At 36.4% G+C, this 13,352-nt stretch overlaps 1 protein-coding gene across 4 annotated transcripts in view; it reads left to right on the top strand.

Moving 5' to 3' along the window:
* CARS1 (cysteinyl-tRNA synthetase 1) overlaps window positions 1-13,352 on the top strand; it is a 34,388-nt gene that overhangs the window by 19,961 nt on the left and 1,075 nt on the right. For 3 of the 4 annotated variants that reach the window (XM_065065204.1, XM_065065205.1, XM_021299136.2), the window contains 8 exons: window positions 23-120; window positions 1,543-1,732; window positions 2,252-2,320; window positions 5,203-5,284; window positions 9,721-9,801; window positions 10,178-10,245; window positions 11,597-11,656; window positions 12,941-13,024. In XM_065065204.1, coding sequence (XP_064921276.1) covers window positions 23-120; window positions 1,543-1,732; window positions 2,252-2,320; window positions 5,203-5,284; window positions 9,721-9,801; window positions 10,178-10,245; window positions 11,597-11,656; window positions 12,941-13,024 — 732 coding nt within the window. Of the gene's footprint in view, window positions 1-22; window positions 121-1,542; window positions 1,733-2,251; window positions 2,321-5,202; window positions 5,285-9,720; window positions 9,802-10,177; window positions 10,246-11,594; window positions 11,657-12,940; window positions 13,025-13,352 lie in introns of those variants that run through there. The other variant, XR_010473063.1, reaches the window with a different exon arrangement.

The following is a 13,352-nucleotide window of genomic DNA, read 5'->3' as shown; positions in this document are numbered from 1 at the left end:
TAGCTATATTCTTCTTTTATAGGAGTTCTTTTTAAATGTGAAGGATATTCTTCGAGCTCCCACTGATGTGACAGGCCGGTTTCAGAAATGGGAAAATCAGGAAGCAGAGTTGAACAAGAAGTGAGTGGAATGTTCCTACTACTCTGTGAATAGCCATTGTGTAGCTACGTGTTTAAATTTTTTGTCTTACAAAATTACTTACTCTGTATATAGTGATATTTATAAGTCCATAGCATTTCCATGGAGTTCCCCAACTCTATACAAGCTAGGGAATTTCATCTTGCCACAGCTTTATGAAATATATATGAAATTGTTAACTTCCTTTTCGTTTATGCCCTGCTTATGAAGGGAAAGAGAACTTTTTTTTAGATAGCTGTTATTTTCCTCACTACTTAAAATGCTGTCCTTTTATCTGAGAAGTGACTGATAATTCACAGTCATTAAAACTGGAAAAAATAGTATTTTATACATTTCAAAATGCAGTGACCAAACTGAGTCAAACAGAAGTTAAATGACCTGACTAAAAGCACAAAAGATCAGAGTGCCAATGTTTGAAAATGTGTTATTGAGAGAGACAGTGATATCAATATTGCAATCTTTCACTTTTATAACAAAACTACATTATTGTTTGTAAATCGAACAGTTTCTGTATGACTTCTGTTATGAGCGAAATTTAAAATAGAAGCCTCTATATTGCAGTACTAAAAATGTTCCTAGTTCAGTTCACTGTTGTGGACAGAGATGTTGCCTATTGAAGGACCAAATGCAGTTTAGTGATGTCCTCTAAAATTTCATCTTCAATTGAGGATGATAGAGAGAACCCTTTTACTAAAAAAAGAGAAAGACAGTAAGTAATAGAAGGGTCAAAGGGAAGGGACAAAGGAGTGGGAAGAACAAAATATATGCTTCATGGATATTTGGTTTTGTCTTCTTTCTCTACCACTTCTCATTCTCTTTTCTATGGAAAAAGGATGTTGTTTGAAACAGCAGTACCCTTTGTGTGATGAAATGGTACTTAGTATACTTTTTTATCTATTATGCCTATTCATGAACATTACAAAGCTTTACGTAAATTTATTCATTGTATCTGCTTGTAACAGCTTCGTAACACTTCACTTTGTGGTAAGTTAATTTCCAAATTGATGTTCCTCACTGGAAAGATACTAAACAGAGTACTTGGCTGGTACGTTGGGATACGAGAGCAATACTATTTAAAAATATAGTAAACACAAGAAGGTACTAAGTAAGCAGTTTATACTGCTTTTAAAAACTGGAATGAAAAGGTCAGTTGCTGGAAAAAGTGTTAGATATTTGGATGGTTGTTGCCAATTAGATTATCCTGACTACCTTTGGCCATAGCTGCAAAACAACAGCATCGTGATAATGCCTTTTTCTCACTCATCTGTTTTCCTTCAAATATAAACTATGACCAACAAAACATTATCTCACTTTTAGGTCCCCTTACTCTTCCAGCAGAAGTTCTTCAGAGTAGGTTGCAGATGCTTTTGCCGTCAACAGTAAAAAAAATCTTTTTCTTCTTAGTTTTTACGACAAGAAGGCAGCAATTCATGAAGCACTGTGTGACAATATTGACACTCGCTCTGTCTTAGAAGAAATGCGTTCGTTAGTCAGTCAGAGTAACTCCTATATTGCTGCAAAGAAATCTTCCAGACAAATGCCAAACAGACTTCTTTTACAAAACATCAGTTCCTATCTCACTCAAATGCTAAAGGTATGTAATAGCAAGTAGTAACGTTGCTATTGCACTGTGAAATTATAAATGTTGTATTTTTCAAGTATGCAGGGATCTGTACAGTTGTTATTTAAATCTTGTAGGAAACTAGAGATCTTCCACACACACCCCAACCAAAACAACCCCAAATTGCAGTGCGTGCTGCAGCAGGAGCAATTTGGAGTCCATTATGTTACATTATAATTTCAGCTAATGTTTTGTTGGATAGCGGAGAGCCCCTAGTACATGCAAAGAAAATTAGACAGTAGAAAATATATGAAGTCAGAATGTCAAATCTGACAGCTTTAAAGTTAAATCTGAAAGCAAATGCTTCGTATGCTTTATCAATTAAAAATCAAAATATCATCTTATTAAAGCAGTGAATTGTGGGTTAAATGAGAACTAGGTGGCTTCAAAACCCTAGTATGTGTGATTTTGCTCATTTTTCGTACACCTGGGACTTGATGTATGCAATCTCTTTTTTTCTTTCTCTTTTTTTTTTCCCCTCCCCTTGACCAGATTTTTGGTGCCATAGAAAGTGATGACACAATTGGTTTTCCTGTTGGAGGGAGCAGTCAAAACATAAATGTAAGTGAAGGACAAAGTACACTATACGAAATTACTCTGTGTCCTTTGAAAGCTTAGGTTAGATAAAGTGATTACATTACTGATATGTAGCTGAATCACATTCTTTCTGCATTTAACACTTGAATCTGAAGTAATTAATTGGCTTAGGAAGCAGGATTTTTCTTTTATGAGAACTTGAGTTTTTATAGGTTTGTTTGATTTAATGACAGACAAATTGTATAGCAACCAGAAAAATAATTATCTTGTCTTCTGAATGATGAGTCTGTTTAAGAAACCACGTTAACGACAGACAGCACACGCTACTGTTTAAGACTCATTACAAGTATTTATATGTTAAGTAGTTTCAAAAATATAATGACACTGATTGAACTTCCTTGTGGTACACCAAAAACCAACCTGGAGGCAGCTGGAGTTTTATCTGCATTTCAATCTCTTCTGACCTCATTTGTAGCCACAATTTTTATCTGGCTTTTGAAGGCTGTTTTGCTTTGGTCACCCAGCAGTTCCACTGTGATTCATAATTTTTCTGGAAATACTTAGGAGATACCTGATGAAAGTGCTGATGAGCCCTGTAATAACAGTAATGTTTTGTGGTGCAGGCAGGAAAAACAACTTCACATGAAAGCTATCCACTTTGCTGTCTTTGTTCATACAAAATATTTGACATGGACAAACCAGTTCTGGTTTTCACCTATTTTTCTGCATTCAGAGATGTGACCATATGTCCCTCTGTTCCTCCTTAGAAGGAATAATTATTAATAAAACATTGTGGTATAACAAAAGAGCTAAACTTTGTATTCATCAAAGGAAGAGGAAAGCTTGCTTGTGGTTGAAGAATGTGAAGGAACACTCATCTGATAATTGCCCATGCAAATACTTACATTACTGTGCTGTGGAAATCTCCAGTAATGCTATAACAAGGATAATAAGAAAGATGCTCAGTATTCCATACCAAAACCCATCAACAGTAAATTTACTTTAGCTCAGAACTATTTTGAATTTAAGAAGAAAGGCAGCGCCTTAACACTTACTTTTTAGAGAAAAGGAAAATCAAATTTCTGTTCAGCGCTTTATTTAGGTAGTGCTTACAACAGATGTGCTTTATGGAAGGATTTGCAATAGTTTGGAACAAGAAGCTAAGGCCTTTCAGTCTTTTAAAATAATGTTGCCAAGAGTAGTAGAGTCAGAAGAATCCTGTGCACAAAGAATCCTGTGCTAACATCTGTTAGCACACTTGTTAGAAGAATCTTGTGCTAACACCTGTTACGCATAAGAAACTTCTGGTTTTATCACCTAAGACATTACCGGTTTTAAGCATTATATTATAAAGATGCATAATATCACAAATGTTTTGACTGTTTCATTAAATATTAAACCCTATTTCAGTCTTCCATGCATATACTTATTTTTCTTAGCAAAAAATACCAGGCGAACGTTCAAGATTGGAAAACTTCTCATTAATTACAGAAGGCTGTAGATCAGGCCTTTTGTTTCTTTGTCTAAATTGGAGATGAAGGAACTAACAGAGTCATTATCTCCAGGAAAGGCGCAAACATCTTCAAAAGCTTTGAAAGAACAACTAGCTTAATTACCATGGTTCAACTAATTTACTTGAAAGGGGACAGAAGAGATTTGAAGTCAGAAAACCTCAGGTTCCATAGTCTCATTTTCCATATGCATTAAGTATTGCTGTCAAATTAGTTATTTCTGGAAATAAAAATCTTTCATCTTTAACTGGCTGATAAAGTAGTGACAGTGCATGCTTTCCTGACACCACTTCATTTGCATGTTGAGCTGGTTTCAGTGTAGAGGGTGTAGTGGGGTTGTGACTGTTGCTTACTTTCCATAGTCTGTTCTTTCTGCCAAACCCGTCAGCAATGATTCCAGTTGTAAAGCTTTTTGCATAGTATTCACATTTATGAAAAGTTTTAGCAGAGCCCCTCAGCTCCTTTCACATGGGCACTTTTAGAGCACAGCAGACTATCCTGTCTGTTAATTGTACAGAAATTTGTCATGGAGATTAAACAGCTGGGAAGGACATGTGGAAACTGTAGGGGAAACAAGTGTGCGGTTTTTTTCCTCTCTCTTCCCCACCCTCAAAGTAATGACATTGTTAATTTAAGCAGTCCCCTGGGTGTCTGGCTTCTCTTGGGATTCCAGAGCAGTGTTGGCAGACAGTGCTGATCTCTAGTTGTTTTTTGTAATTGCTCACTGCTGTTCTTCACTAACTGCTTGCTGTTGCTATTCACTACCATTGAGAGCAGGATTCTCAGGACTTTTTCTTTGAGCTTTCATGACCAGCATTTACTTACATCTGAAATAATTCAATGGTAATCTCTCCCCACTTTTTGTTGGGGAGGGAGTCGTTAAGAATACGGACAACTGCACTGTATTGGAAATAAATATGATTAACATAAGCTAACATCTGAGGAACAGATCTATGTTCTACTGAAAATAAGTCCTAACGTCATTTTCACCTGGTATTATGTCTGACAAGCAGCTGGACCTAAGTAAGGCAACACAGAACATGAAGGGACGAATTTGTCTGGATGCTGTTTTTATTGCTGTACTGCATTATAGTTAGCTGGACTATAGTTAGCATATCCCCGTGGAACTGATATATCTGTAACCAAAAGGAGACAAAAAAGGAGAGGGTAGAGGCAGAACTCCACAAATTGATTTTATCTACACAAAAGGAAAATTGTCAGCTAATGCAAATTGTCATCTATCCTTTGACATCAGTAGTGCAATGACAATTTTTATTGATGCATATCTGCCCTGAGGGTTAAGTTCCGTCCAAGAGCACTTAAGTATGAAGTGGGTAAGGACATGTTTTATATCTAAATGATGATTAGCTAACTGTAGAAATAATTATCCTGCAGATTGAATCTACAGTGATGCCATACCTACAAGTTCTTTCTGAGTTCAGAGAAGGAGTGCGACAAATTGCCAGAGAGAAGAAAGGTGAGAGTTCGCTTTTTCCTGTATTGTTGTGCCAGAGACTCAGCTTGTAAGAGTCAAACTGGGGGGATGAGCCAGCTGATAGTCTCTTTGCTTAGAGGCATCTTAAAAAAAAAAAGGCATCCTTAAATCAGAGCAGGTTTGAATATCTGAATCTCTGCTACTTGCTTCTTTAATTTGAGAAAGTTTTACAGGCTACTAAAGTAATTTTCTTTTAATTTCCTAAAGAATCTGAAAGTTCTGGAATGATGAGGTCTAGTTGTTGTTTCTGTAGATTATGGGACTCCCTGCTTTCTAGGTATTTAAAATACCCATGATCTCTACCCCAAGGGAGTTCAGTTCTTTTAAGTGTAGATTGCTACACAATGGTACTGTCTGTGTAAATAGCCTGAGATTTTCTTAAGTAGCCTGAGATATTCATTCTTATTTGTTAGTATAGTTGGAATTGTAGCTCCCCTGATGGTAATTGAGAGTTCTCCTTGGAGAATTCATTTTGGAGTTTGCTAGGAGTTGTTTTGGGCACTTTTTTTTCCACCTCTGAAAAGCTTTGATCATGCTGTATGTGTTGGCAGCAGAACTATAGAGCGTTAAAAAGGTTGTTCCATTAAGCCCTCTTTGATTTTAGCAGTTGATTAGTTCCAAATGGTGCTCTTACTATTTTCTGCTGTTCCCTGTAGAATTTTACATGTCTTCAATATGTATTTGATTCTTGTTTTCTTAAAACTTTTTACATGGAAATTTGCACTTGAAGGCAAAATAGGGCATTTTAAAATACATAAAACATATATAAATAACCCATATATTATACAGAAATATAAAATTACTTGTAGTGTCTGGTTGATAACCTATTCAGTTGGCAAAGAATCTGAACCCTAATTCTGCTACTGTTTTGCATTCTTCGAAGAGCTAACAAGTTTACCTTAAAAGCACAAAACTGTATTTCTTAATTTGACTACTCAGCTGTCAGACTCCTATAGGTCTAATTGATGGTGAGAAATAGGATTATTAGCTCCAACAGCAAATACTTGATATAATTTGAATTAATTCAAGAAGTTTGTGTGTGTATCCTCAGCTAAAAATGTGACCTCTGGTCTTTCAATATTTAACATAAATACTCAATTTATATGAGGCTTTTTTCCCCCCTTGCTTTCTGATGCTAAACTGATCCTCACTCTTAACAGTGATAAGGTTTAACTATCACGTGGCTTCTCGTAGATCATTTTTAGAACATACTTAGCACTAGATTGCTTACTGGCACATGAGTTTCTTACTTGGAAGGTATTGATTTTTTGCCTGAAATAAATTGGGCAGTAAGAATAAAGCTGGATCTAGTCGCTATTTGGTTGGGGTATGGAACAATCTGCAGTGGGACCAGGGAGGCACCTTTCATTAAACTACTTGATATATGGAAGCTGAATGGTGGTTGGCAGGACCTGCACTGACATGCAACTGATTTGTTTCCCTGTATCCATTAAATTCTTGCATGCAGAACGTGTTAAATTACTCTAAAAGTTTTTTGGATTAATGGCTGGAGATATTGCCTCTACATGGTTGTAAGTAAAGGGGGTTTCCCCATCATAGTCCACAATTTGTATTGCTTCAAGTATTCGTAGAGGTTAAATAAAAAGTATGCTGTGTCTGTAAAACCTGCAGAGTAATACAAATGTCCCCATTCATATGCATATAACTTTAAAAAATGTATCTATATTTACAAAACGTTTCTCAGAACACCCATTTGTAAAACTATTTTTTTTTTGTAAGAACCAAAATGTATATACTCTACAAAAATTTTACCATCGTCCAGAAAGCTAACATTCAAACATATTAATAACATTAATTCTCTATTTTGTAAGCTTATTAGCATGCAACTGGAGATCTGTACTGATCAGTGTACTGACTCAACTGCAGTTGAGTCTTGACTTAATTTGTGAGCATATCTAGCAGTGATGGTACACAGGAAAAAGCTGTGCTAGCTGTGCAAGCAAAAGAAACACAGAAAACCTCTGCAAAAGACATGAGTGACTGGTTGGTCAGAACATCTCTATATTGCACAGCCTGACATTTTACTTGAGTACTTGACCAGCTGCAAAGATCCTGTATGATTGTCTCTGCAAAGATGCACAGTGGAGCAGATCTGTGCTCTAGTGCAGCCCCTAATGCTTGGGAAGAATTCTCATGAGTGACAAATCATTACTCAGATGTTCAAAAGGAGCAAGTGTCTTCAGTTGCTTAAATTGACTGGCCTGTGGTAAAGGTGTCCATGACTGAACTCTGCCTGCATCTTCATTTCAGCCATGGGTGCTGGTGCCATGTGGTATCTCACTCTAAGCTGTTTCTAGGACACAGTGGGAAACCCTCTACCCTCTTTCTAAAGTATCATAAATTGGCCAGAATTGGGACAAACTTGTTCATTGTAACTGTGCCTACTCTTGTCTTTTGCTGCCAGTCTTAACATCCAGCATTCTCAAGATACCTCAAGCTCCTCCTTTTCCTCCCCATCACAGTGTTCTCATTCACAACAGCACAACATCTGCTTCACATCTGAGGCCCATGTCTTGAAAATCACAGAAAATGTGAAAAGAGGCCTGGGAAACAGTTACAGGCTCAAAGAGTGCTTAGCTACCAGGGCGTTCATGGGCACTGGTGATAAGATACTATCCCACTGGTTTCCTCAGTGAGGATAAAGGCTTATATCTTGAGGCAGCCCATAAACAACCCCCTGCCCAATCCCTAAATACCTGTGCTCTGGAGATACCCCATGCAAAGAACAGGCACATTTCAGCGCTAAGAAGCATGGTGCTGACTCGTCTGGATAACAGGGGATTGATCAGAGGATGTGTCCTTTCATAAATAATATGTTTTGTTATACATTTCTCATTATTCTCTATCTTGATGGATTTCTTCTTCTTAAACTTCCAATTATTCATTATTTCAGACAAGTAAATATTTATAACTTAGCAGACACTGTTTTATTGAATAAGCAGTAGGTGTATCTTATACATTCTTGGTATGACATGCTATTTGTTTGCCTAGGTTAGAGTCAACACCTTTTAGTACTAACAGCCAGTGAGGTCATCTTATCCCTCGTTTATCTTAATGGCTTCTTTAGAGTTGCATCGAACATGAATGTGGTTCACTGTGTATAACTGTTCTGGATTAAGAAAAATAACTACTTAGTTGTGGCACACAAAAGAGCTTCTATAAAATGAAGTGCTTTCCTATACAAAGAGAGTCACAGAACACTTCCATGCAATGAAATAGGGAGGCTGTTCCTTTTTATAGGATTAGGATAGTTGATGCTATTCACTGTTCAGCTCTCTGAGGCTCTAAGAATTACGGAAGAGATGAAGGCTCAGGCATGGTAGTTTTATCTACTGATATGTGCAGTGTTGAGTACAGTGTCTGGGTGGTACCTTCTACTGCCAGAATTATTACCTTTGAGACCCCTATTACTACTTACATTTAACCAGACGAGAATTGCTGAAAGGGAGAAAGAACACTTGCGCACTGCAAGCACATAGTATCATCTAACTTGAGTATTTATCTTGTCACACTTGGTAAGTGTTTCCTCTTAAATACAAGACCGTCTATAAAAAACGCCCCTGAATTAAGTTCACAACAGCAACATACAGGGTCTTCTTGGTGCATTTAATTCCTCCTCACAGTTCTGCTAATTCTCAGCTGATGATACAATTTCTCATCCAGGTAAATAACTTGTACAAAGATCTGTTTTTCTCTTAAGACTTGATAGCATCTATTTCAGTAACATCTTGAGTTCTTAACCATTTGCCATCGTCAAAGGCTCTCTAATGAGTTTGCAAGGAACAAAAATGGTAGTCATGGCGTCCTGATCACCATCCAGAAAGCCAAATTGAAGTTTTCTGTTCTGCTACAACTTGTTTGCTTAAAAAAATCAGCTTAGTCAGACTAGATGAAACCTATTCTGTACAAACAGGAGATGTTTGGATTACAGTTGCTCTGACAAAATATGTGTAGTTATCAAAACATCAAAATCATAGTCCTTCAGAGGCACTGTTAGATGTAGCTCGGGATATGTTAATCTGTGATTTTTCTAAAAAAGGCTTCTTATCCCTTCTTACTGGAAATTCTACAGCAACCATTAGGATCTTCCTAAGTCATATATCCTTCCACTGTGTTGCACCATTCCTGCATTGGCTTGGGTTTTCGTTCTGTTCCCCTTCAGGAACAATGAGGGTATCTTGGAAGAAAATTGTGAATTTCGAGTCAATGCAGAAAAACATGCTGCTTCTCTGTACAGCTGAAAGAAGGCAGAACTTACTTAAAATGTTTATAACTTTAAAACAAAAGACCTTTCTCTGGGCTGTGTGAGTGGTGATTTTTAATTGTATTTAAATAACTAAATAACTATACTTTTCAATAAATCTTACTTTACTAAAAGTACTTTTCTTCCTCTGTAGTAACTGAAGTTCTGCAGTTGAGTGATGCTCTTCGAGATGATATTCTTCCTGAACTTGGTGTTCGGTTTGAAGATCATGAAGGTACCCAATTATATGTCTTGCAACTTTGTAGGTAGCTTAATCTTACTATTTTCATAAGAAGCAGGAAAACAGCCTGTCAAAACTAATCTGGAATAATCCAGCATACTCAAGGCCTGCAAAACTATAGCATATAATATTTCTTATGTATGTATGTATATATAAATCTGTATATTGGAATATATGAATGGAATATAAAAATGTACATTGCAATATTTTTGATATAATTGTAGTACCTAATTTCGTAGTAACTTTTGAGTAGCTACTCAGTTGTATTTGCACTCAGCTAGCAAAAAGAAAACAGTTATCATAGGGTAAATACATTTACCTCTGACTATTCAAGCATTGGAAACTTATTAATCTGTTTTTGCTTCTTCAGGACTTCCAACTGTGGTTAAATTAGTGGATAAGGACACGTTATTGAAAGAAAGAGAAGAAAAAAAAAAGGTTATTATTTTAAGCATTCTATATTTTTCAAATTTAAAGTAATGTGTAAGGTGTGGATACTTTTACATATCTGATAACTTGTAAGAAAAATTTTAGACTAACAACAAGGAAAATAACATAAAAGAATTTGCACGAAAATTTGAGTGGTCTTCAGGAAAATAGTTTTTGAAACAGCAGCTTTTTGAAAATGTTGTATGGGACCTAATGAATAGCCCTAAGGTTTTTTGTTTCTTTTTAAAAAACCTTCATATAATTAAGAGATGTAGAATGTTGCATGCACACTATCTTGTCTCTCTGGAAGAACGATTCCAATGAGAAGCTAATGGGGACTTCTTTTGTCTGTACAAATGAAGTTGACATTTTCCATAGAACTAGACTGTATTTATCTGATATGTGAGAACAAAATGCCCTGGCTAAATCTTAATTAATGTAGTATGGATGAGTGAGATATTCAGAATGTGGGGATAATAATTCACATGTTACTATATAAAGATTGTGGATCCTAATTCAAATGCACAAGATCTGCACAGAAACCCTCCTTTTGGCACTTCCTAGCATTAATACGTGACTTTGTAAAATTTAAAAGTAACACTTCATATGTGTTTCTTCAGTTTTAATGAATGATAAAATGCCTTCATGACTAGAAATATTTGGAAGACTTTCCAACACCTTTCTTTCCATGTAGGTGTTTTTCAGAAAAGGAAGAAGTAAAATGTAGTTTCAGCCAATTACAGATATTTTCATCAAAGAGACATTTGAAGGCAGTTTGTATGTAGCTGCTGCGTAGAACCCAGAGTACATTTTCCCTGGAAACAGTACTATGTTCAGTACTGTCAGAACCCTTGGTCTCTCCTCAGCAAGTGCAAGATGAGATTTTTGTTTTTCATAAAGTTTTGTGAGTTGGTTAAATTTGGATAGTTGTTTCCGTAGGAACATCAAGCAGTACAACTGCTTCTTGAGAAACTGTAATGTCTTCACAGTTTCAGGCAAGGGCTTAAAATATCAGTGAAATATGGTCTTTTTAAAAAGTCATTTGAAAAACATTTTTCCCTGTGAAATGGCAGGACTAATTCTTCTGCAGGCTTTGTAGGTTTTCTTTCGTATGTATGCAATCTGCATGCAAAATGCATTCTCCTCAGTTAAAACTGGTTTAACTGTGAATAAAAGCAAATGAAATCAAAGTCGTACAGTGGAAAGGATCAGACCATCCTAATTATAAGGCATAGTGGTTTTGCTGCAGGTCATGCTGCCAGTTCTGCCTGTAATTAGATATCCAGGGGAGCTAGCTGGCTCAGATTTCTAGACAACAACCAAGTAGTTACCTTTTACTCATTAACATTGCTTTTCATAGATTGAAGAAGAGAAAAAAAGGAAGAAAGAAGAAGCAGCCAGGAAAAAACAAGAGCAGGAAGTAAGTGTTCAGAACCTTTTAATCTGGTTTTGAAGAAAAGTGTTAACAGTCACGTGCAGGAAAGATTATATTAGAACATAGGCTCTCTGCCTGGCCTTAGCTGGGCCTCCATTTATTTTTTTTTGTCTCCAATTTCCTGCTCAGAATGACTTTGGCTTGCAGTTCCGATTTGAATATTCAGCTCCTATTATAGGGAAACCATCTTTGAAAACACAGCTACAGACTGCAAAGGTTTCTCAGAAGATCTTGTAGCACATATTTCAGTCTATAGACAGTATTACTTCCTTAATTCCCAAAGCAGTTTCTTAAATGCTTGTTAGAGAAGATTTTGCATGTGTCATTTATTATTTTCTTCCCTTTCCAGTGCTGTAGGTATGTGTGAAAACAGTTGCTGGTTTGGTTGGTTGGTTGGTTGTTTTCTCTTTAAGAATCCACCTGTTCCTTATGATTGAAATGTAGTGTTTTGTAAAAAACACATTTTATCTCTGCAGTTGGAATTGAGATAGCTCAAAGGTTTTAGGCTTTGGATGAGGAGCAGACAGCCAGAGGAGATGGGCTCACAGGGAGAAAAGATTGTTTGCTATGCTGATGACTCTAACAGTACAGGAAACGCGCTCCTGGCTTAAAAGAGGAAGTGAACTTTTAGAGAGCACTGTGTACAGAGGGACAATCAGATAAATAGTATTTATAATCCACAAATTCTAAGTAGCTTTTTGCATTCTTTCAAAAAATTGATTCCGTTGCTTTGGGCATAAGTTACTTGGAAAGGATTCCGAGATGTGTTTGTTTACAGATAAGATGAAGTTCAGTTTATTTTCAGTGCAATTACTTGCATCCTGATTCTGCTGTGACATGCAGAGAAACTGTTGCTTTTCAGCAGGAAACTGTTGATAAAGGTGGTTCCCTTTGCAGTGAGTTAACTGCTGAATATTCTTTACTCACAGCAACTATTCACTTTTGTGTTTATACCTAAAACTTTAAGGAACCCAATCAGCAAAAATCAGATGTAGTTTTTGACCTATGTAAGTGAGTTATTTTGAGTTCTGCTATATATCTGTTTTATTCAGTTGTTCTCTACAGATTTAAAACATTTTTTTCTACCATACAAGCACAGCTAAGACTTACTGAGTTGTTCCTCACTGGAAGTTTATTTTCAAATGATAAATAATTGTGAATTAAATGCTCTTTGATTTGTAAGTTATAGTCTACTTTTTGTTTTGCATGTGACAGGGTGTCAGTAATGAATGTGATGCTAATGCAGTTAATGCATGCTTTATATTACAGGCAGCAAAACTGGCAAAAATGAAGATTCCACCACATGAAATGTTTAAATCAGAACATGACAAATATTCTATGTTTGATGAAAACGTAAGAGTCTTTTCTTTAGATAGGGAGTGTTTTTCCTTCCCCAGTGTTATGTAATTGTATGTGTACCTGGCTGATCTTGTTCCAAAACCTCCAGGGTAGTGCTATTAATGTAGTGGGTGGAGGGAAGGAGAGAAAGAAAAAGTGATACATTGATTTTATTGCACTTACTTTGCATTGAGGAGCAAGGCTCTCTGTTAGCCATCATTTCAAGGGTATTTTAATTGTCCACTGGTCTCCTTTGGGCCCTCTCATTGCAGAGAAAATTTTTCTGTAGATATTGTGGGTAGGAATATGTATGATGTTTGTTCATGGGTTACCCTGTTGCAAG

Source organism: Columba livia, chromosome 5 (assembly GCF_036013475.1).
Source record: "Columba livia isolate bColLiv1 breed racing homer chromosome 5, bColLiv1.pat.W.v2, whole genome shotgun sequence".
Classification (NCBI taxonomy): domain Eukaryota; kingdom Metazoa; phylum Chordata; class Aves; order Columbiformes; family Columbidae; genus Columba; species Columba livia.
This window is presented reverse-complemented; position numbering and strand designations above follow the sequence as displayed.